The sequence below is a fragment of the Agelaius tricolor genome, unplaced genomic scaffold (genome assembly GCF_023055355.1).
Source record: "Agelaius tricolor isolate 1412-34295 unplaced genomic scaffold, bAgeTri1.0.p SCAF_4, whole genome shotgun sequence".
Taxonomy (NCBI): Eukaryota; Metazoa; Chordata; class Aves; order Passeriformes; family Icteridae; genus Agelaius; species Agelaius tricolor.
In genome coordinates, this window is record NW_027269264.1 from 46,167,572 (window position 1) to 46,190,622 (window position 23,051).

General features: G+C 35.3%; 1 protein-coding gene across 1 annotated transcript in view; it reads right to left on the reverse strand.

Moving 5' to 3' along the window:
• WDR70 (WD repeat domain 70) overlaps positions 1-23,051 on the reverse strand; it is a 125,015-nt gene that overhangs the window by 99,964 nt on the left and 2,000 nt on the right. The window contains exons 4-5 of the mRNA XM_071425521.1: positions 22,479-22,593; positions 18,448-18,667 (exon numbers count right to left, since the gene is read on the reverse strand). Of these exons, the coding sequence (XP_071281622.1) occupies positions 18,448-18,667; positions 22,479-22,593 (335 nt within the window). The remainder of the gene's footprint in view (positions 1-18,447; positions 18,668-22,478; positions 22,594-23,051) is intronic.

Here is a 23,051-nt window from a genome sequence, read left to right on the forward strand (position 1 = left end):
CAAGATGCTGTTCCACAGCAACAGAAAAATGTAAATTTTTTGGGGTTTACAGGAGTGCATTACCCACAAATTTCAATGCAGAAGGAAGCATACAGATTTGAAAGGACATTTCAACAACTTTTAATTTCCTCTCTTTTAGGTGTTAGAATTGACAGATGTATTCTCCTGCAAACTTGCATGTTATTAAATTCAGCTTGGCCCAGATTCATATAATCTGAGTTTCTAAATGTGATACATCTAAATATGGAAACAACTTTCTTCAGACTTCCTGTACAGTCTTCAAAAATAAGTAAATAACTAAAGAAGAAGAATCAGTGTACCAAAAAAACAAAACTATTTTGAAACCTCTCTCTCTTCACTAATTATTCAGGAAAGTGCAAAGCATCTGAATTCCTAGCATAGGTGCCTTGATTAAATTGATTAAATTAAATCAGAGCATGCATGCCTGTATTATCTAAATTTCTGGTCTGAAGACAAAGGAAAACATTCTGGAAAACAGGAGGATGTATGCAAACACTGGTATGTATTATCTTGGCTGGCATTCCTACAAAACACCCAAAATATCCATTACTCATGGAAAAACATAGATAACTATAACTGCTGATGAATGCAGAAAACCTTCAAAATTAACAGAAATATCAGAAGGGTCCTACAAAATTATATTGGTTCCCAGATTCCAGCCTTTAATTTAGGTGAGTCAAAACAGCACAGAATATTTACATCTTGAATTTTAAGTATAGGAAGATCAAGGAGATGTTATTCTTTCCTTTAGTGAATTAAGAGGTATTGCCTCAGTATGCACTCAAGAATTAAATGGTGGTTTAAATAGATGAACTTCCTTTCAAATACCAACAGGAAGTAAATTTAATTATTCAACATGGAAATAGTACTGTGGCTAGTTTCTCCCAACATCATCTAATTCAGAGATTCGTGTAATTTTTCTCTTATGATCTGAACCTTAGTGTTTTGTCAGGTTTGACCAGCAAGGAAAAAGGCTTTAGATTAAATTTTTATTCCAACATGACTGCCTAAAAGTAATAAATTTCTATTGTTATTATAGGACAGATACAACATATTTTATTAGATCTTTAGTCAAATGGTGACTCAGAGACTGTGCCATGACACAACAGGTAACATCAACTAACTCTCCCCTTCCCTTTCATGCCACTTACCAGCATATCCCTTTCTGAAAAGACTCCAATGGCTTAGCAGTCTAGAAAAGGTATTACAAATAGAATCTCAGCATGTTTGCAAGCACCATTTTTAGAGATAAACATCATACTTCTGAAGTACAGCAAAAAGCCTGCTTGATCTATCTTCCGGGTGCTACTTTTAGACACATTTCAGGAGGTTGCTATTTTTTATCTAGATTCCTAAATCTCATTCAGATAAATTTCTAAATTTGTAACTAGTCTTTGATTTATGAAGTCATAGTTTATATTAAATTAATGATTATGACATGGGAATTGTTCTCACAATGTATACCAAGGAAATTCTCTTGAGCCTTTTTTAAAACAAGTTATAATCATCGATAAAACTGATTTAAATCTAAAATTGCCTGGAGTCATTCAAGTTTCCTCTGCAGTTTCTGGAAGACAGGTTTACTTAAACTGAGTATTCTAGTTAAATTCCACTCATATAACCACCTACCTGTTTCATCTTTATCTTCTCAGCTTCAAATGGGTATAAATATAAATATAAATATAAATATAAATACTTCAAATTTGCTGAAACTGTATGTACAGCTGCCACATACCACCAAAAAGCACCCATGTTCAGTCAAGCTACTGTTTTACTACAATAAAAAATTACAAAACATTACTGCTACCTGCCATATTAGGAATGAAAAAAATCTCTAGCATTTTCAGTCAGGCATATCCTTTATTAAGGTTATTCCTTAGAGCTGAATAGAGCACTTTGTTTTAACATAATGGAATACTTCCATTTACTCTGCAACAGTAAAACAACTTACACAACCATCGATCAGCAGACAATGAGAAGAAATAAACTCTGAAAGCTCTGTTCAGGTTGGTAGGTTTCCAAACCATAGCTTAATTATAAAATCAGAAAGGACAAATAATTGTGAACTTCTAAGTCTTTGGAGAAAATGTGCCAAATGTTTAGTTCAGATGGGAACAGGCATTCACCTATTTTACATTCAGCTTGTGTATAATTTTGTACCACAGAGTCTGTGTGAGAGTTCTACCACGGGGAATATGCCATAAAAGACACCCATGAAAGAATCCAAAACCAAAACATAGAATGCACAACCAGACTGAACTTAACATTTGTTAATGCACAACATTTTTCAGCCTGCTAGCCAGTTCACTTAATTATTTACATTAAACCTGCTCCAAAACATCTTTTATCTAAACTACACAGACACTTTATCATTACCACCATTTGGCAAACTTTAGAGAATAAAGAGCATGAAGTTCTTTCACCTGACTCACCAAGATAAACCATGAACACTTAGATGTTTTTCACTCTTTAAAATAGCTTTACTGTTCTCTAAATTTAACTGCTGTCAAAATAGAAGTACCTAATGAACTATCTTACAATTCAAAAATACATACAAAAAAGTTAAACAAGTTTTTTCAAAAAAATATATTCCTTGCCTCTATATACTTAAAAAGTCAACAATACTACTAAGCCTTTATAATTCATGCAGCAAAACCCAATTTTAGTTACATGCACTTCTATGAATGTACATCAGAGGCTTTATTAAATTAAAGTTACATATGCAGTACAATAGGCATTAAGGCTTCTTTTGAAAGTTGTGTAACCACTGAAATTAAGTCCATCAACAGCAATACAATCCTGGGCTCATCAAAGCTTAAAAACACAATGCAACCAATATATAATCAATATGTGGAATTGCAATCTAAAACAGAAATGGTATTACCACAACTGAAATAAAATCCATTTTTCCTCTTATCAAAAAGAGCCTTATTTAAAGAGCCCATTTTAAGACTTCTGGTGAACATGTAAGCATGGAATTTAATAATCAGGACAACACAACCTCTATACCAGTATAATGACAACTTCATTTGCAAGCCCCCTCTTTTAAACTGTGTTTTAATGACCAAAATTGGTGTAGACCAATCCTTAACCTTTAACTCTGCTATTTATTTGACTTCTACATACCTCCATTTCCTCATCTGAAAAAATGGGAATAAATAACACCTATTTCAAGGAATCTGCTATAAGGTTTTCAGCAATGATGGTGAAGTTTTTCATATTCCCTAGGGGTCCTGTTGGTCTTAGCAAACACTACCTTCATCAAACCAAACCATTACAGCTCAAGAGAGAGAGAGATGTCCACAGATTCCACTTTTCAACAGTTCTACAGCTGTTATTGTGAAACATGTTCATTCAAAAGTTTACTTCAGGATCTTGAGAGACAGAAATTTATGTGTAACAACCCACCTAGTGACAATGACAGCAGTTGTCCACAAATTTACCAAATAATTACAGTAAGGAATTAAAAGAGTGTGTGTGTGTGTGTGTGTGTGTGTGTGTGTGTGTGTGTGAGCTAGTCATGTAAAGAAGATCTGCAACACAGGGTGAAGGTAGGGGGACAAGGGTTAAAAATTACAGCATGTCTCTGTTACTGCAGGAAGGAAGAACAATTTCCTATGTAGCTTCCACAGCTGGTTCCAATTCCATTACTCTTTCGATTACTAATTCTCCCATGCCACCCATAAATTACCTTCAAAACATTTACATTTAAGCTCTCTTATAGCAGCACAATTTTATGTAATGTGACGTGAGGATAAATTGCTAAGTGACTTTATGCATCTGGAAAGAGGAAAAGATACATTTATATTGCATGGACTTGAGGTCCATGCTTGGTAGAAACACACCTTCCTTCACGCTTCACTCAGGTATATTCTTTTCTATTCTATTCTAAAGCTTATGGCAGAAGAAAGCAGTGCATTAGGGCCAAATAATGTATCTCATATTGCTAAAATGGTTGTAACACCCAACAACCCTGCAATAATTTTTAAGATGTGCAAGGGACGTACTAAGCACTAGGTTAGAAATGGTAACCAGTGTGAATATCCTGGCTTTATTTGGAACCATAAAGCAAATAATTGTAAAATGTTGTGTGTAACAATTATGAAACATACTTGTCTTCTATGCATTTATATGGTGTATTTAACTAAAATACCTATATATGTTGAAATCCCTCCAGCGTATTGTATCAAAAATATTGATTTCCATACATGTACTGTAGTCTGAAAATTCCAAATGATTACAATTAAACGTGACAGGACACACAACTAGACAGAAAGCCACTGATTTCTACGAAGCAATCAAACTTAACTGTTAAGTATGGCTCCGCTCTGGGTTATACAGGAAAAGAACAAAGACCTTAACACAGCTTTCAGTGGAATGTCACCCATGTTAAATCCAACACTTATTATAGTCATTCTTTAAGGAGCCTGAAGTATACGAGTACACAGAAGCAATGCTTTCACTTAAAGATCCATTGTCTTGACAACATGAACTGTTGTGCACAGAAAAAGAACACAAAAAAATCAACATCATACCTTCCTGAATACCTCATTTCAGATTTTTATTGACATTATTTAAGATGTCATACAACTTCCTTCCTTCCTTCCAAACACATAAAAGACATAGATTAGATACAACCTATGATACCTCTCCTTATTCAATAGGTTTCTAGATCTTCACAAGGAGTTGCTCATGATACTCCACACTATAGAAAGATTACTTGAGTTACAGGAAAAATCTTCCTTTTACAATCTAAAGTTTAAGTTTGGATTATATTATTCAAATGCAATTGCTATTACTTCTGCATATAATAAACTTGTTACTTTATCTGAAATGGATTAACAATATGCATCTTCAACTTGGTCATAACAGACAGTTACCATTTTTAGTTCACACCAATCCAGTACAAAGATGGCAACTTCAGATATTTAGATGAAACTCTACAATTACTTTTTTTGCAAGAGTCAGGAAAGAAAAGCACAGTCCATAAGCATAAAGAACTCCAGATTCCAGACCACATATCTACTACATATTGGCTGTAAAATTTTCAATATGACAATTGCTTTTGTGCATGTATGTTTTAAATAGGATAAAATGCTGATATTCCAGTAAATATAGTATGTTTGTTCATTGAGCTGCTCAGTTTTCACTAAGACAGAAATCATTCTTAATGCCAATTACTTATAAACAATCACTGAATAGTTTAAGTTGATAGGGACCTGTAAAAGCCATCTAGTCCAATGCCCCTGCAATGAACACGGATATATTCAACTACATCACGTTGCACAGACATCTGTTCAACCTGGACTTGAATTTTGTTTCCAGGGTTGGGGCATGTATCATCTCTCCCTGGGTAACCTGTTCCAGTGTTTTACAGGCCTCAGCATAAAAAAACTTGCATCTAAGCTAAATCAACCCTCGTTTTGCTCAATGTCATTACCCCTTGCTCAGTAACTACATACCCTGCTAAAATGTTTGTCCCCATCTTTCTTGTGGGGCTGCTTTAGGTACTGAAAGGCTGCAGTAAGGTATCCTCAGTGTCTTCTCTTCTTCAAGTCCCAATTCTCCCAGCCTTTTTATCACATGAGAGGTGCTGCAGTCCTCTGAGCAAGGGCCCTGTGGCCCTTCCCTGGACTCACTCTGAAAGGGCCTTGTCCTTCTTTTTTATGCTGGGAGCCCAGAACTGGATGCAGTGCTCCAGTTAGATCTCACCAGAGCAGAGCAGAGGGGCAGAATCCCCTCCCTCCCCTGTTGCCCATGGGGTTCTGGATGCAACCCAGGCTTCCAGGGCAGCACGCATATATTGCCAGGTTATTTCTAGCTTTTCACTCCCAATTTCTTCTTGGCAGGGCTGCTCTCCATGCCTTTGTCCTCTAGGGATGTAAAAACAAACGAAAAACCCTCCATAAAAAGGGGGGGGGAAATAACAAGCTTTGTGTATAATGCTTATGTTAGAAGTGCAGTTTTGATGTTGAGAAAACAGATCCATGGTATTTCATACCTCCTGGCTGACTGATTGGTGAGGTTCCTAGGGAATGCATGATTCCATAACTACTGTTTCCATTCAAAAAGCAAACTCTATCTATAAAAATCCTCTAGCAGATCTTCCCCTGTAATAAGCAAGTCCAACATGCTATTCTGGCAAAAAAGAAACAAAAGTACAAAATACGCCAAAAATGTGCGTGAGAGAAGCATAGAGCTTATAAACACTTACTGGCTTTTCACAGGAAAAGCTGAAGTGGTGGGCAGGAACATATGACCCATAAAATAATCTGAATCAAATGCAGTCCAAGATTTTCCGCTCATATTTGTTCAAATTCCCCATTATGGACATATTCCAGACAACTCATAAGGAAGCCAAAACAAGGATTCCCAATTTTGCATAGCTGCTGCAATTGGGCAGAATTTAACTCCTGCTTCTGGAATTCATTCTGTAAGCCCAAATTCTTCACATTAACCTCATGTTTGACATCCCTCTTGAATGTGTGATCCACTAAATGACGTGGTTTGGTTCTGAAACTAACGGCATCTCAAGTAACACTTACTGCTGTCCCAGCCTTGACTGCTTCCCAAGCCTCTTAAGACCTTACATTTCACCTCTTGGGAGCCACACAAAATGGACAGTAAATATGCTTCTAAAACAAACTGTTTCACAGTGAGTTTTTCAGTGCCATTATTCTGTTTACAGAAAAATTGCAAAGTGCAGGCCATTTGAAGACACTTCTCTTTACATGCTTGCTTTCAGAATTTACTGGCCTTCCATATCACACATTTCAGATACTCTGGATCTTCAGTTAATTTAGCTACCATAAGTAACAACCAGTCTGAGACAGCAAAAATAGATCTCTGTGTAAAGAATGATGGCAAAACCTTGTCTTTATGTTCCTCTCATGAGATGTAATAAACCATTACAGACAGGAAGAAAGTGCCTTCATTTTATTTAGTGAGTAAAATTATGGAGTTTTTACTTTACATTCTTTCAGAAATGACTGTGTAGGACAATCTATTAAAAGGGGAAAACCTTTTAAAATACAGAAACCCTGACACTGGGTAAATTCTTCCTACCTGAGAACCACTTACCCTTAGAATTTCAGTGTAATACAGAATTAAGGAAATGGAGAAAGCAGAAGAATCCTGCTTTTAAAACAAAATCATCAATTTGAGACAAGCAGGTACAAAAACTATTAAAACCCATAATAAGTTACTCATGCATTCTGAAATCCTCACAGTCACTATGACACCGAACAATTTCAGTAGCATGGACCATAGGTGAGGGAACAAGCTAGAAAGAGTGAGCAAATACATATAAATAGATTTTTGCAGCTGGTTGTGGATATCAAGGACTTACAAGTGTCTATTAATACTGACAGGGACTGGGCAGACAGAAACTGCACTATTAAAATTTTGCACAATAAAGGGAACGGAAGAGTTCTGGCTAAGACACTGGAATTTTTCATAAGGTTATGTATTTGCTCCAAATGATATTTACTGTTCTAGTGTCCACAAACTTGCACTTAAAGAACTCAAATAACCAATAAGCTATAATATGAACTGCACACAATTTAACCCATCCACCCCAAAGGATAAAAGACCTGAGATGACCTTCTTAGAACTTGCAATTACAACAAGGTATGGCATGTTAAGCCTCATGCTTACACAGTAAGCCGTTCTCACTGTAAAAGTGCCAAGCTGAGAGATTACTGTCAGTGTGCCTCCTGCATGCCTTTTTAGCAAGAAGAATGGCACACAGCAAGGTCAAGCAGTGCATTGTCAGGGGCTGCCACACAGTATTTTCAAAGCGCCGACAAAATCTAAAAGCTGGGTTGTTTTCTTTGATGAAAGATGAGCTGTTACAGATTAAAGATAAATTAAATATTATTTATTCAACTTATTTCTAATAGAAACATCCTGCAAGTTTGGATTCTCATCAGCTCCTGGCCTGCAAGACAAACTTCCAAACACAGAAAGCCAAAACCTACCTATCTCTAAGATGATCTGTCGCTCAATTACTCCTGATTTAATTTTCTTTATCTACAAAAACTTCAATACCTACAAGGAGCTTTGAACCAAAACCAAAGGAAGTTCTAAGAAGTTTCAGTTACTGGGAAATTGTCCTGCTCAATTTAGTTCTGAAAATGAGCCATACCTTAGTAGCTATGTAATCATATGAGAAAACACAGCATAAAAATACTTTTTAATTTTAAAATAAATTTTAAAATGCTCAAAAAAAAAATCACGAATTAATATTCCAAATTCCTTTCTATACTTGGAAACCAAGTAGGTTTGATAAATACATAACCGCCAGAAGGAAACATGAATCTGCAATCCCAAATTTTTAATTTCTTTTATTCACAATGCTTTGGAAATTTTCAACACTTGAAAGCATTACTGAGAGTAACATGAACTCTTCTTCAGACACCCACCCACAAGATGCAGCTAGACACAAAATTTTACCTGTAAAATTTTGGGTAGCTTCCGTGGTATTTTCCCACCCACTCAAACTTGGTTGCAGAGTCCCTCATGAGGATACTCCCTAAAAGTACTAGACAGAGTTGCAGCTTCCATTAATTCCTACACTATGAGATTATTCTCAAGGGGTAAACTAATGCAAATTGCATTAAACTACAGAGTTAAACTACAGCTGACAACTATTATATTTTTTTACAGGATAGGACCAGTTTTCATAACTATCATGTGAATTGGGTAGATGCTTATTTAAAACAGCCTTATAAATAGCATAGTTGTAACTGATTTAGATCTAGTGACATTCATTTTACTCAGAGGAATTAATATATCTGCTGAAAATGCATTGAATTATTTTACTACTACTCATTCATTGAAAAACAGAATGCAGTTTCTTATTTGGAAAACAAGACTTTGAGAAATCACAGGAAACTACCATTAGGCTTTCTCATAAATTCACTGTCTAGTCAATGTATCATAATTGTCTTCCCTAAGAAAAAAAATTTATGGACAAAAACTGGACTAAGCCTTACACTATTTGTTTAGAGATAATTTAAAGAATCTGCCTTTAAAATTGCAGTTGTCCAATGCAAAACCTTTACTACTTGCAGGCTTGCGCAGTCAAAAATATAAACATTTGTTGTTTTAAAAATATTTTTCATTAGTTCCTTTACGGAAAAGAGAAAAATATGAGAGTCACAAGAGATAGGGATACAAGCAGGAATGAGAAAGAGAGGATCAACAGAATGCCTGATCCCTAGAAGGTACCTTAGGAAGAGCCATTAATTATGACAGAGTACTGGTCTGAAAAAAAAGGAAAAAAAAAAAGAAAAAAAAAGTCCCAAACTAACTGGCTGTCCTCACCAAAGAAAATGCTAGATAAGGCAGCATTTAATCATGGAACAGAGAAACAACTCTGAAGGACTCTGAGAAAAGAAATGTAATAAATGCCAACTTTAAACAAATGAAGTTATTAAAACAAGTATTGACAGAAATCCATGTCAGAATTCTTAAACTACTTTCTATTGAGATGTACTGTGAAGTTTACTCTCACATTGTTATTTCTAGAATTTAAATTTGGATTATACACTTCTAATGAGTCAAAAATTACCACACTCTTATGTGTGACCCAACATTTAACTTGCGTGGCTGCACACCCATGCAGGTCATCCAAATGAGACAGCATTTTTGTAACACAAGGAAAAGTAAATGTATGGAAAAAAAAACAAGTGATATAAAAGAACAAAAAAAAAAAAAAAACAGTACATGGGGGTTTACAGCTTCTCCAAAATTTTAATATTGTCTTTAGAAAAAAATTATGGAGATAAAAACCAATTTATTTTCAGATGGTCTTAAGGCATCTAAAAGAATGCTCATAAAGACCAAAACTTTACACTGTACACCAAGCAGAAGTTGTCCTTAAAATGATTCAGCACTCTGTGTCACAGTGATCTTATAAAACAGGCATGTGCTGTTTGAAGTCACTGAGGATGATTAAGCTACTTAAATTTTTCTTCTAAATTTCCATTTCTGACATTTTTGGTACTCAGTAGAAAAGGTAGCAAATTAACTTCAAGAAGGAATGTCACTGAGAAATATCTTTATTCATATATTTAAGACAAGATCAGTTACTTTGTGGCATCAGTTTTTCAAGGGACATACACTGACTATTTGAACTGCAAAAAGTTACAAATCTGGTGGCACTGAAAGCCAACTGATGCCCAGAGATACCACACATCTGCCTTCTTTGCAGAGACCAGCATGTTCCAAAACACCCCAAGTAACAGGCTGGTTAGAAAAAGATACCTTCACAAGTCCAGACAATGCATGAAACTTTTAAGATTACTGAGCTAAGAAAGAAAAACTTCCACTGCTGCATAAATCCTAAGTAACTTTTCCATCCTCCAACTAATCTTCCGGAGTTAACAAATGCATTTTTAACATGAGAGAAAAAATGAAAGGCTATATGTATAACTTGATTTCTTTATTTTTTGGCTTCCGCCTTTAAATTAAAGTATTAAATCCATGGTTTGCCTGTAGTACATAATAGCAAAAGAACAGCAAATACACAAGCTAATAGAAGCAGACATTAATATAAAATTTTTCCTCATTCATAGGACATTGCAACTCTAATAAAGGTTATCAGCTCTTTCTGACACCTGAACTGCTCTAGAAATATACAACCTGCAGTAAGGGATGGGAAAATACCACTATATGTGCGATATCTGTGAAATACTTGACTGAGAAAAACAAGCCAGAATTTCTAACATTTCCATGAAAATAACTAATATCAGTTAAAACTCTAGCTTCTGCTTTCATTCTAGATATTTGAATTCATTAACTGAGTAAGATAACTCTTCAAAGCTATTTTTTCCACAACAGAAGTTTTGGTCACATGTAGAAAAATAAGTTCTATTCCTGATTTCTACAGCTCTTCCAGAATTCATTTCCTGTATTGTCCTGGCTCCAGCCCAGATCAGCACGTGGGGGCATGGACAAGACATTATACTACTCAGTTACACCTCATGTGAGTGCCAGGGGCAGGGAAAAGGGACTCTTCCAAGAAGGGTGTTCCTTTTCCAGTCACCAGAAGTCATTCAACTTTGCTTAACTGTTCCAGGTGTGGAGACCATTTTCCATGTAAATTACCCTCTTTGCACACTTTGGCTATTAATATTCTTTATTAATACTGTTACTCTTTGCTTTCATATCCATTGCTGAATCCAATGAATTGTTCCTATCTCAACTCGTGATCTCTGCCTTTTGTGTCTCCCACCAGAGGGAGGGATGGGAGCAGCTCATGGTCTTCTTTTTAATGGGAGTACTAAATTGGGGAATACCATTCCCAAAACATGACATGGTTCATACTCATTATTATATGAAAGATGACCTAAGGGGCCTCTGTACTGCAAAAGGTCACTATGACTGACTGAGTTCAACCCTTATTTAAGCCCTTGTGTTTCACCACATGAGAATGTTCACTGGTATTAATCCCACACATCCAAATAATCCTAAATCTAAAGTCTTTCTTCTTTCCATATTTGGTTATTTGAATATTTATTAATATTTAGTTAAAATTGTATGTCAAATAAACATTCATGAATAGTGCACAAGGTAATGCAATAAAATACTATCCAAGATTCTAAGACTTTGAAAATAATTTTATTAGGCTTTAAAATACAAAGAAAAGGATAAGCAGGAGTAAAGGAATAAAGTTCAGTGTGATTGTTGTGTGATCTGGATACTGTTAGCAGCAAGTATGTGTAGTCCCTATATACTGCTAAGTGCTCACCTGCAAATAAGAGATGCCATTGCAGCAGTTGTAAAACAATATGTGTGGTAGACTCACATTCATAAAAATCCAAAGCCGTCTTTTAAACAAACAGCAGACATTCCTAGAGTCAACAAAACTGCTCTCCAAGGATTCGATTGGAGTGGTCTGCAGTTCCAACAGTTTAACATAAATCATTCATTCATCAAAAATCTTGTGAAGACTTGTTCACAGGAGAGGAAGTGTAACTGCATGTCACTTACACTCTCCCTTCAAATCCAATCCTTTTAAATTATTTATTCATCCTCACCATAAATATTTCAAATACTTGTTATCATCCACTTCATTTTCGTTTTGATTCAAGCAAGAGTAAGCTGTACCTGTATTTCCCATTATTCTGTTTAGAGCACAAACAACTTTTCAAAAAGATAACACTGACATGCCAAATAAAGAGAACCAAATAAACCTGTTATCTTCAATTTGTGTTTTCCATGATAATGCCAACAAAGTTCAATATAGTGTGAACATTGCTGTTCCCTGGCCAAATTTAAAAAGATTTTATGTATTTTAACACTGATAGAAACAATACACTATTCTTTTTAGAAGTGCTTCTTTTTAAAAGTATATAGGAAATTTGTGCAATGGCCAAAAAATGCATCAAGGCATTGTAAAAGGCATGTAAAGAGGCAGTCACCACTTTGTTTTGACTGTGTTTTCAGTTCTCAAAGATAACTTAATTTCAGTATCTTCACTTCCAAATATCCCAACTCCTACTGGAAGTAAAGAAAGTAGTAAAAATATGAAATATTCAGTTCAGAATATTCATATAATATTGCATGTACCAATGTTCAGCATTGTATTGCATTTATCATTGCTTGTACCATTGCAACCCATTCTTGTTGAATAATACTGTATCAAAATATTCACAATACAGTCTTGTGACAGATAAACATGCAGGGTATGTGCTTAGAAAGACCTAAATTTTTTTTTTTTTCTTAAAGGGTAGGTCACAGAATTGTACAGTCTCAAAGTTATGCATGCCTTAAAAATAATTGGCAGAAAGAAAACCTAGAAGTCTACTATCCCTCCAAGCACAGTAGAGGACATTAGCTTCCACAAAATCTTGTGCTATAAAGAAATCAAGGCTCTCAGAGAGATGAGGTTGAGGATCCCACATTTTAACTGTGGAAGATTTACTGCCACAGCAGATCTGGCCTTGAGATGAAGAACACCTTGCATCAGTCTTAACACAGAAATGGTACCAGCAGCTCCTAAAGAAGGCTTTCTACAGGCTACACCAGCTAAAGCTGACCTGGTAAAGGGTCTCTAAAAGAGCTGATAAAAAGTAAAAACAGGACATAAGAAGACCTCTGAACTTTGTTAAAAAGGGCAGTAAAAATTATAATTATGTTCTGTTTCATGTTTTATTTAAGCACCTCACAGTCAACAAATACATGCTTCTTAATGTTCTCACAAAATATTTCTGGAAACAAACTCACAGTTTGTGAGTTTGTACCTATCTGTAGGGGAAACATTCTAAAACTTTTCATATTGTCATATTACAAATCAATTAAAATCCGTGTCATCCACCAAAAAGCATGGTTGTGATATACAGCAAAGAAGGCTTGGCCTTACTAAATTCTGCAGAACCAAGCAATAGAGATCTTGCAAGTACACTCTAGGAACAACTGGTAATCATGAACCCTGGGGCACTCAGTTGAGGAGGAGATGAGCAAATACTCCATGCCTTTTTAGCAAAGACCAATATTCCCTAAGGGAACCTTCTTAGCTTGCTCTCCATATGATGATTTGTTTCTTAAGTTGAGTATGCCTTTCTTTACAGCTTCTGTTTGATTCTCTCACATTGGAAGACAGAAACCAATTATTTTGTTTCCTTCTAATTTTTGCTAAGTTAGCAAATCTGTTTTAACTCACTTTGGATATAATCCTTCTCAATCTTTGCACCACATTAAGGATCCTTAGAAAAATGCCACAACTTGTATCAAGTTTAATTTAAATAAAATACATTTACCTAATTTTTGTTGTTAAGACTTAAAACATATCATGCATATATACGAAAAAACTATTTGCTTCATTTTTATATAGGAAGGTAACACACAAGCAAATGTAATGTAATGGTTAACTTCTAGCTATTTTTTTCTTAATAACTAGAAATATTTAAAAGATAATGCCTCTCACCCTCAAAACCACACTTTTCGTTGCATTCAAAAAATTGTTTTGTTCAGCTTACTATACTTTTTCCTCTTTAGACAAGGTGAAACATGACTGGGTAAGTGAGATTCAGCAGTTACAGAACAGACAATTCTCAGTCTAAATCTTACAAATCCTTAGGAAGACTAAAAATTCCCACAACATTTATTTATTTTTACAACACTATAATTTTTAGTCTGGTACCATAGCCAAATTCTAATTGGAGCAATTACAGTCTACTTAAATTCTCCATCTAAATCAGCAGGAAATGGCTTCCTTCAATTCTGAACAAGTATTACTGGTATGTCCTGTTAAACTTCTGAAAAAAAATTAAAATATCTCCAAATAATTCTAAAACCTGAAATACAGCAATGCTATCATTTTGGAAACAGGCCAAATCAGAGTACAGCCTTGGGCTGTGAAGAGGCCCAAGGCTGTACTTGTTTCAGGGACATAATTACAACATGATTAGTATCCCTTTGGTGCTGCAGGGAGAAACAGTTCTCTGTTCCAAAGAAGAATGAACTGTAACTCAGCTCCAAACAGAAGGTAAATCCTTGCAAATCCATCTGGCAAATTCTTTAACAATCACCTTTACCTGCTGCCTCAAGCCAGAAAAAGTGTCACAAGATGCTAACACTACATTAAGTTTTGTTAAAGATCTCAGCACATTTTCTAATGCCATGTAGAACAGAGGATTGACACATACACACTCTGTTACTAAAGTCTTCTAACATATGTCATCCACTCCCTTGAAAATTGTTTATGGTCCTAGATTTAAATCTGTCTACCTACCAGTCCTGACACAGCTGCTCTTGTTACTCTTTGTCCCTCTTCAGACAGGTTTTGAGTGCACAGATATCAGACAGATTCCCAATGCATTTTGCCAGGCAAAAAAGCTGGCCAAGCTTCTACTATATTTCCCAATCCAAAACTTACCACGTGTAATATTGCCCTCATTATTAATTTGCCCTCTTGCAAAATAAACTGTCTTCTCTTTTAAAGATTTTCCTGAAATTTTCCAGAAATATTTAGATCAGGATAGATCAGCCCTGAAAAACCTCACACTAGAGAAGATGCTCTGCTTCCTCCCTCCCCCTCTCAGCTCATGACCATGTGTAAAAGATCACACCAGATTTTTACACCATCAGAAGAAAAGGCACCACAGAAAAATAAGTTCTGATCATAGCTCAAATAGCCAATTTGATGATCACAACTCAAACAGTCAAACAGCCAACTCAAATAGCTTTAATTTTCCTCACTCCCTAAATTAATGTAAACTTTTTATATAAAACAGGATACTAAACCAAGAGGAAAATATCAGAAGGAATTAATACCACATCTACCTATTATCCTTAAAATGTACTTGATAGACCACTATTCCTTACACTACTACAAAACAAGCATTGTAATGCATCTGGATAAATACTCACAAGCATCTTGTGGTTTGTTAAGTACCGTGGCTTTTGACACAAATGGAAGTGAATGATACAAATTAGCAAGTCATTTAATGTAAGTATTTATCTGTTAAATGTAACTAATCATCTGTATCAACACAGATTAAAGAAACACAGAAAAATCCTTTAAAACAGCACCGCAAAGACTTGCAGATATCAAAATAACTTACATCAATTTGGGGAAAAAAGTACTGCAAGCCGGAATTCATACATTTAATACAATATCTAAGGCTCTGTTAAAAAGTTGTGTTTGGTTTGTATCACAGGTGATTTATGCAAATTACAAAAATGCATAATACTCAAAAAATACCAGTGCCAATTCAAAACATTGAGCAATTAATTGTTGTTAGTCATTTCCCATAAAAACACCAAGTAGGTATGAAAAATTCCCATAAAAAAAAACCACCAGCTACTCCTTCCACCTTAATGTTTATTTAGTAAAATAACTCATGTAAGGTGGGCAGTCCTGGGCCAGCCCTGGACTCAGAAGTTGTCAGCCTCACAGCAAGCCAAATTTGACAAATGTCTCTACTGACAGTCTGTCATAAGTAAGCAAAAACAACTGAACAAGCAATAGTGAAAAAAACCCAACATCTAAAGTCAGGCTTGAGAGACAGTGGGAAAATGTCAGGGTGAAACCAGTATTTTGGTGTATTTTATCTGTCATACAAAATTCACAAGACTTCAGATTACAAATTATATACCACAACACCTAGTACTAAAGAAAAATTTGATTCCTTCAGGATCAAAACCACAGATACTTGTGTTTTCAAAAAATTACTTCAGCAGCAAAATATGATAATAAAAGAGAGAGTCTCACACTATATCTGGGAAAAAAATACTGAGCTTTCACTTTCTTCTGTCTCAGTTCTGCACCCATGCATACCAATCACCAGCTATGTACAAGCAAGAGAGAGGAATCACAGAATTCTCATAACTGCAACACCTGCCTTCCTTGGGGCTTGCAGGATCATACTGTGATCACCAATCGATCAACAGGAAACCAGGAAAGCACAGCTGCTTCCTGATTCCCTTCACAGGAAAGAAAATAACAGTTCATGAGCAGCAGTAAGGGAAGGCTCTAGACCCCAAAGGCCTCTGGCATTCACACTGACACAAAATCTCCCCAGTTATAAATTAACTGTTTAGACTGAAAACCCACAAGTCTCATATTTCTGCTGCTCTGCTTATTCTCAACCAAATCTATTCTAGACTGTTTTGTAACTATTGTCTTAAGTTCAGACAAACTTAAATCACACCAGACTGCAAGTTACCTTTCTGTCTGAAACTTTTCATTAGGGTCTTTTAACTCTGGTCACCAGTAACTTCCCTTCATCAAGCCAGTTGTAGCATTATTCAAATATGTATGAATAAAAAATAAATACTAGTATCTTGTTAGAAATTAAAACAGCCAATCAGCACAGTGATTACTGAGAAAGACAGGGTAAAGTCAGCTGTTTCTGCAAATTGTTTTGCCTTTGGAGAAGTTGGCAGCAAAGAAACAGTGATTGTAATATAATGTGACCCAAAGCAACTGAAACCCACTGAGTCTTATCATGCCCTCAGGAACACAGACTGACTCCACAGTGCCCTAACAGCAGAAGCTAAGAGAATTCCTGACACAGATCAACAGTGAGTAAACTTAGGCTTTATGTCATTCTCAAAGAAAATTCCAGATTTATCTCTTTGTGGTTCCCTGAGACAGAACAAGTCATCTGTGGGGTACAGATAAGATGACAGGAGATACGGGACTAAAATGTACATTCTGATAATTATAGAAATCCATATGCAACAGTGAATAAAGCGAATCAGACAAAGAGGTATAAATACCTAAGACACCAAGATTTCCCACCACCTACCCCCTATAGGTAAACAAAAAACAAAAAAGAAAACTTTGTCATCACATAAGTTTAGGCTTAGTCTAAAAATTAGTTATGTCATGGCTTAAAAAGCTCCTCTCGAGCATTTAAAATGAGTTCTCTAAACTTTAAAAATATAAGTTCAAAACATGCAAGGTAAGAGATGTTACAAAAAAGAACAAACAAACTGAATCCTGAGTAAAAACAAAAGAAAAATCAAAAGGAAAATTTTGGGACCCCTGGAAATTCAGAGTTTTTTAGTTTGGTTTACATTTGTGTAACAGGACACACAGGTCTTTTTCTGTTACCAGATGGTTCAATACAGCAATAAGTAAGGCTGTTTTCACAGGACTTCTATCATTGTTGTTACACATGGAAACCATCATACCAAACCCAATGCCACAAAATATTCGATCCAGGCAGTTTTGAAGAACAAACATCAAACCTTTAATCTTTTCACAAAATCATCAAATAATCAAGGTTGGAAGAGACCTTTAAGATCATTCGGTCCAACCCAGCACTACCACTGTAACCCTTAAACCACTAAACCACATCAGTGCTAGATCCAGATGCCTTTTCACTAAATAGAGGAAGGCTGTTTAACTGAATATCTGTGATACCAAAGTTAGGCTGTTAGGGGTTCTCTTGGTCAGGCACTTATTTAGAAAAAAGCAAACCAAAATAAACACAAGTAAACAAAACCAACCAACAAGCCCTCAGTCACCAGACTTAATTTCCTAAAAACAGTTTTAGCACAACTGTTCTCCCTAGATTCAAGCCCACCTCTGCCTCCTCTTTCTCGTATAAAATTCAACATACGTTTTAGGAAATAAACCATTTAAAATAACTGTATTAAATATTTATTTCTCTAGTTCTTTCATAAAGAAAACACATGAAAACAAAAAGTAAACAATATACACTAATTCAACATTACCCTTGAGACTCACATGTGTATTTTTGTTTTAAATCCTGCTATTTTTAAATTAAAATAATTTGCATTTGATGAATTATCATTAGAAAAACAGAAAAAGTGCAAGAAAAACAGAAAACCTGCATTTTGAACAAGTCATACATCACCTGGGAATTCCATCAAAAAGGAATGGCCCTTATACAAATCAGAGCCCACTCAAAGGATTAAAATATCAAAGAGAAACAAAATACTTACATTATCTTCCTCCTCTGTATCATCATTGTCATTGTCGTCATCACTATCCTTGAACCCAGGGGGAAGTGGTGGCCCAATGAATTCTTCATCATCCTCTTCATCATCATCATCATCATCATCACTATCCTCAGCTGGACCTTTAGCAGAACTCTGGGATTGCATAGAAGGACCACTTAACGCCTCATTTGAGTTGTCCTCACTTTCACTACACATTGCCTCTCTGCAAGAAAAATTTAAAACCTTACTATTTGAAGAACATTGTCACTTCCACTGTAATTTTCAAATAAAAGATGTTGAGCACTCTCATAAATCAGTAGACACCAAAATTAGCAGTAAAACGCACACTAACTTTTATTAACAGCGTGTAGGCCCACCATCATCTTTTGAAACACTCCCAAGTGTTTCAAAAATTAGATTAAATTACCATTCTGCTGTTGCCCAGATCGGTTCTGCAAACACATTATTTTGGCATATGGAAATTTCTGAAAAGCTGAGTTGTTGTGTCTATGTTCGTGCAGTTTATTCAAAATAGCCGCGCTCCCTCTGCTGGTAGTTCCCAAGCCACGCACTCGAACGGGCAGAAGGACTATTTAAAGACAGAAGCTCAACTTTCAGGACTTCGTTTGGGAGTTTATATTTTCAGAATTTTTAAGTGAGCAGGCTGAAAAAAATAGTCTTCTTTTCCTGTTTCTTTTTTAAACTCAGTGGTATTGTTTTGTTTGGGTTTTTTTTTTAGTTTAGGTTATCACTTTAAGACTATAATAAAAATCACAAAAGTTTAGGAACATAACAAAAGATTAAGAAAATTGATTCTGACCTATACAGCTGTACAAGCAGGTACTAAATTGCACAGGAAAAAATTTTGTTGGACAAGCAATTGAAACTATGCTTCAGGAAGAAAAGAGAATAAACTAAAACCAACATGACTTAGGTCATCAGATGTTACAGCGAAGAGCAGGCTTTGTATGCCTGATAGCTTGTCTAATTTAAAGACCAAGATCAGAATATGACTACCTAACAAATCCAACACAAACATAAAGAGCTTCTCTTACTCTACAATAATAGGGCAATTGATACCCTTTTACCAAAGGGAAGGTTTTCCAGCATGTGAGGCATAGACTGGGATCTTCAAAGTTCTTCACGTAAGCTATCCTCAAAACTAACTCCCTAATACTAAATGCAAAAGAGTTGTATTTTGAAAGTTAATATGCATTCCTACACTAGCAAATGACACATCTTTTTCCCAAAAGCCAAACTATTTAATTACTTTTGGAATGAAACTAAATAGAAACTGTGCCAGTGATAAGGATGTATACAACATACTGATTCAAGGAAGCCGTTCCAATCCTTGAGTCCCAAATTTTCAGACACCCAAGAACAGTATTGTCGCAGACATCTTTTCACTAAAAATCCTTTCTTTAGGATTTTTCCTTCTGAGAAGCTAAGAGGCTTCAGAGACAGAATGTAAACAATGGTTATCTGCTGCTGTAGAATGCACAAGTCCACCTGTGATTGGCCCATCTTAAATGTTTATAATTAATGGCCAATCAAAGACTGAGCTATCTCGGACAGTCCGAGAGAGCTGCCTTTGCTATCATTCTTTTCTATTCTATTCTTAGCTATTCTGAGAAAACCTTTCCTTTCCATTTCTTTTTAGTATAGTCATAATGTAATATATATATATATATCATAAAATAATAAATCAAACCTTCAAATCATAGAGTCAACATTCTCATCTCTTACTTCACCTGACAACCCTTGTGACCATGGTCACACATTATCTACCTTTCTTTCTAATTACCTTTATAATTCTCTCATTTGCTGGGAAGGAAATTGATCAAATCAAACATTTCAGTATTCTGAGGGGCAGCACAGCCATTCTGCATGTGACGTGGCCAGAGCTGCAGTGCAATTTTCCATCACACTCCAAGCACAGCAGGGAGAGCCAAATACTCCAGCAATAGCTACAGGTATCCTCACTGACTGGGATACAAACATAAGAACACACCAATGCAGCTGGACCAAACATCCATCTACCTTGGATGCACTGAGAAGAGCAATAACAAAAAAATCCCGGGAGTTGTGCAAGTATGTGGGCATAACCCCCCCATGTGTTCATTCTCTGCACATCACTCAATTTTCTCAGGTTTTTCCTTTTCATATACTAACAGATTCTTTCACTTCTCAAGGTGTAATTGTACCTACACATAAATTATGTACCATAGCTATTGTAAACATTTCTCTACAGAAATGTTTACTAAATTATGTACCATAGCTATTGTAAACATTTCTCTAGGTCTTTAAATTAGACAATAGTTCAGGAGAAAAAATAATCATTAGGTGTATTTCACATCATTTCGGAGTGACTTTTTAACAACTGAAAAATTAGCATAAGGGCTACTCTGATAATTTAAGAAAAACTCCAATAATTAAAACAATTTAAAATTCAATAAAGTGTTGACATTATCAGAGAATAACAGATGCTATGCATATTAGATCAATATATAGTAACAAAGATCTTTGTTATAAAAAGAACTAGAAAATCCTGTATCTCAGACTAAAATTGACAGTTGCAGGATTGTTCCTCTGAATTAAGACTGAGTCATAATTGCATGTCTTTCTAGTTTCGTGTTTTTACTTTTAAGAACTAAGCTACATATCCTTTTCTTACATGGAAATATAAAACTTCCAGGAGAGCTTTATAAGATAAGCCTTTCCTTCTTAATGCTTAGTAAAAAACAAAAACAAAGAAAATTTACTATGAGCAGAGCTCTGTTATCAGAGCCTACCTAATAACTCAGCATACTGAAACGTACTTGTTATCTTCCTTTATATTAAGGCCCTGGATGTCTCTCTTGTCAGGTTAATTAGGAGAATGAGATAATTATAGAAAGCCTCTGTATTACCTGACCACTCTCCATCTTATAACTTGTTTAAATTGCTTATGTATATTGGAGTCACCATTTACAATACACAATCATTTAAATTCTTCATTATGTCATCAAATGGGTATGTAAGATCATCAGAACCAAATGGAAGTACAGAATATTCTTCCTTAAGCACAAGACATACATAGGATACACAAAGTAGTAGTATATTGTGCAATCAAGTACCTTATTGAGAGTGTCCGGGTTTTCCAAAGACCAACAAGCAAAACCAAAATTTTCTAATAAAAATTTGTTCAGTCTGAAACTCTACAAGTTTGTCTATAATAACCTACCACATATAGGCTCATATAATAACCTACCACATATCTGCCTCTAAAATGCACATATAGAGGCCTACTAGAGTCTTGCATGGGTTGCTAAACTTCCATAGATACAGGAACCTAAAAATGTACAACATATTCATGTCTGCCAGCCCTGCCAGACAATGGAGTTATGTGCTCCCCATTGCCCTCAGCTACTTCTGATTTCCCAGAATTTCAGAATCTAAACTGCAAAATCCATTGAATATATTGCTTGACAGTAACAGACAAAAGTTTAAGACTAAAACTTCAGACTGAAGTTAAAAAAAAAGCTTTCTCTACCTCATCATTACTCCATAAAATCTGCACACAGAGGGAGGCTGTCCACCTAATTTGCCTTCTTTTTCATCAGGTGTGAACAAGAATATTCTATCTACAGGTAGTCATAATAGCTGCTAATAAAGTCATCACATGTTGTTACTGTATTTGCCCTAATATTTTTGAAAAATACGTGGATAACAACATTGTTCTTATTTTTAAAAAAGTATGCAGAACTTATTTTTAAAAACAACATTGTTCTTATTTTTAAAAAAGTATGCAGAAAAGTATGATCAAGGAGGAAGCAGAAAAATTGCCTCTTAAATTTACATAATGTCAATATTTGCAAATATTAACATATCTTTAAAAAAGAATTTTTTTTAAAAGTTTAAAATCAGTATTCCCACTGAAATACTTAAGATAACAAGACCCATTCATAGAAGCTAAATGATAGTCATCAAAACAAGTCAACACCCTCCTAAGATAAGAAAGCTGCTGCATGGAATCTCCCACCATATCTAATTACCTTTCAGTTAATGTGGACCCAGGTCTTGTTGCCCTGGATGCTGAAACTGATGAGGCAGCATATGGAATTCTAAACTCCTTTTCAGTCTGGTCTTCTTTTTCTCTTTCACGGGCCTCTGACCACAAAAATAACAAATAATCAAATAACAAATAAATTACTAAAATTACTGGCTTGCTAATGACAATAAGACAGTTTTTTTCCACACCTAGATGAAATACTTGAAAAGGTAACAGCAATTAAAGGATTTAAGATACTTTTTCATTTATATTAAATTTCCATTGCTACTTCAATGGTCACTCAACAAAACATCCAAAGGACAATGTAAACACCTCCCTGTTGTTCATTCGTACATGTTATCAAACATAAGTTCATCATATAAGGATGCCAATATTTCAATTATTTTCAACATTATACTGAACCAGTACGATCACTTTAGAGAAATGTTGATGCTTTCATAGCACAGGGTTGTGCTATGAAAACATCAACATAGTGCAGTTAAAGTATACAGACCTGTAAATAGGTGAATTTTAAATAACTTAAGCACACACAGTGTTGCTTACATTAGTAGTTGAT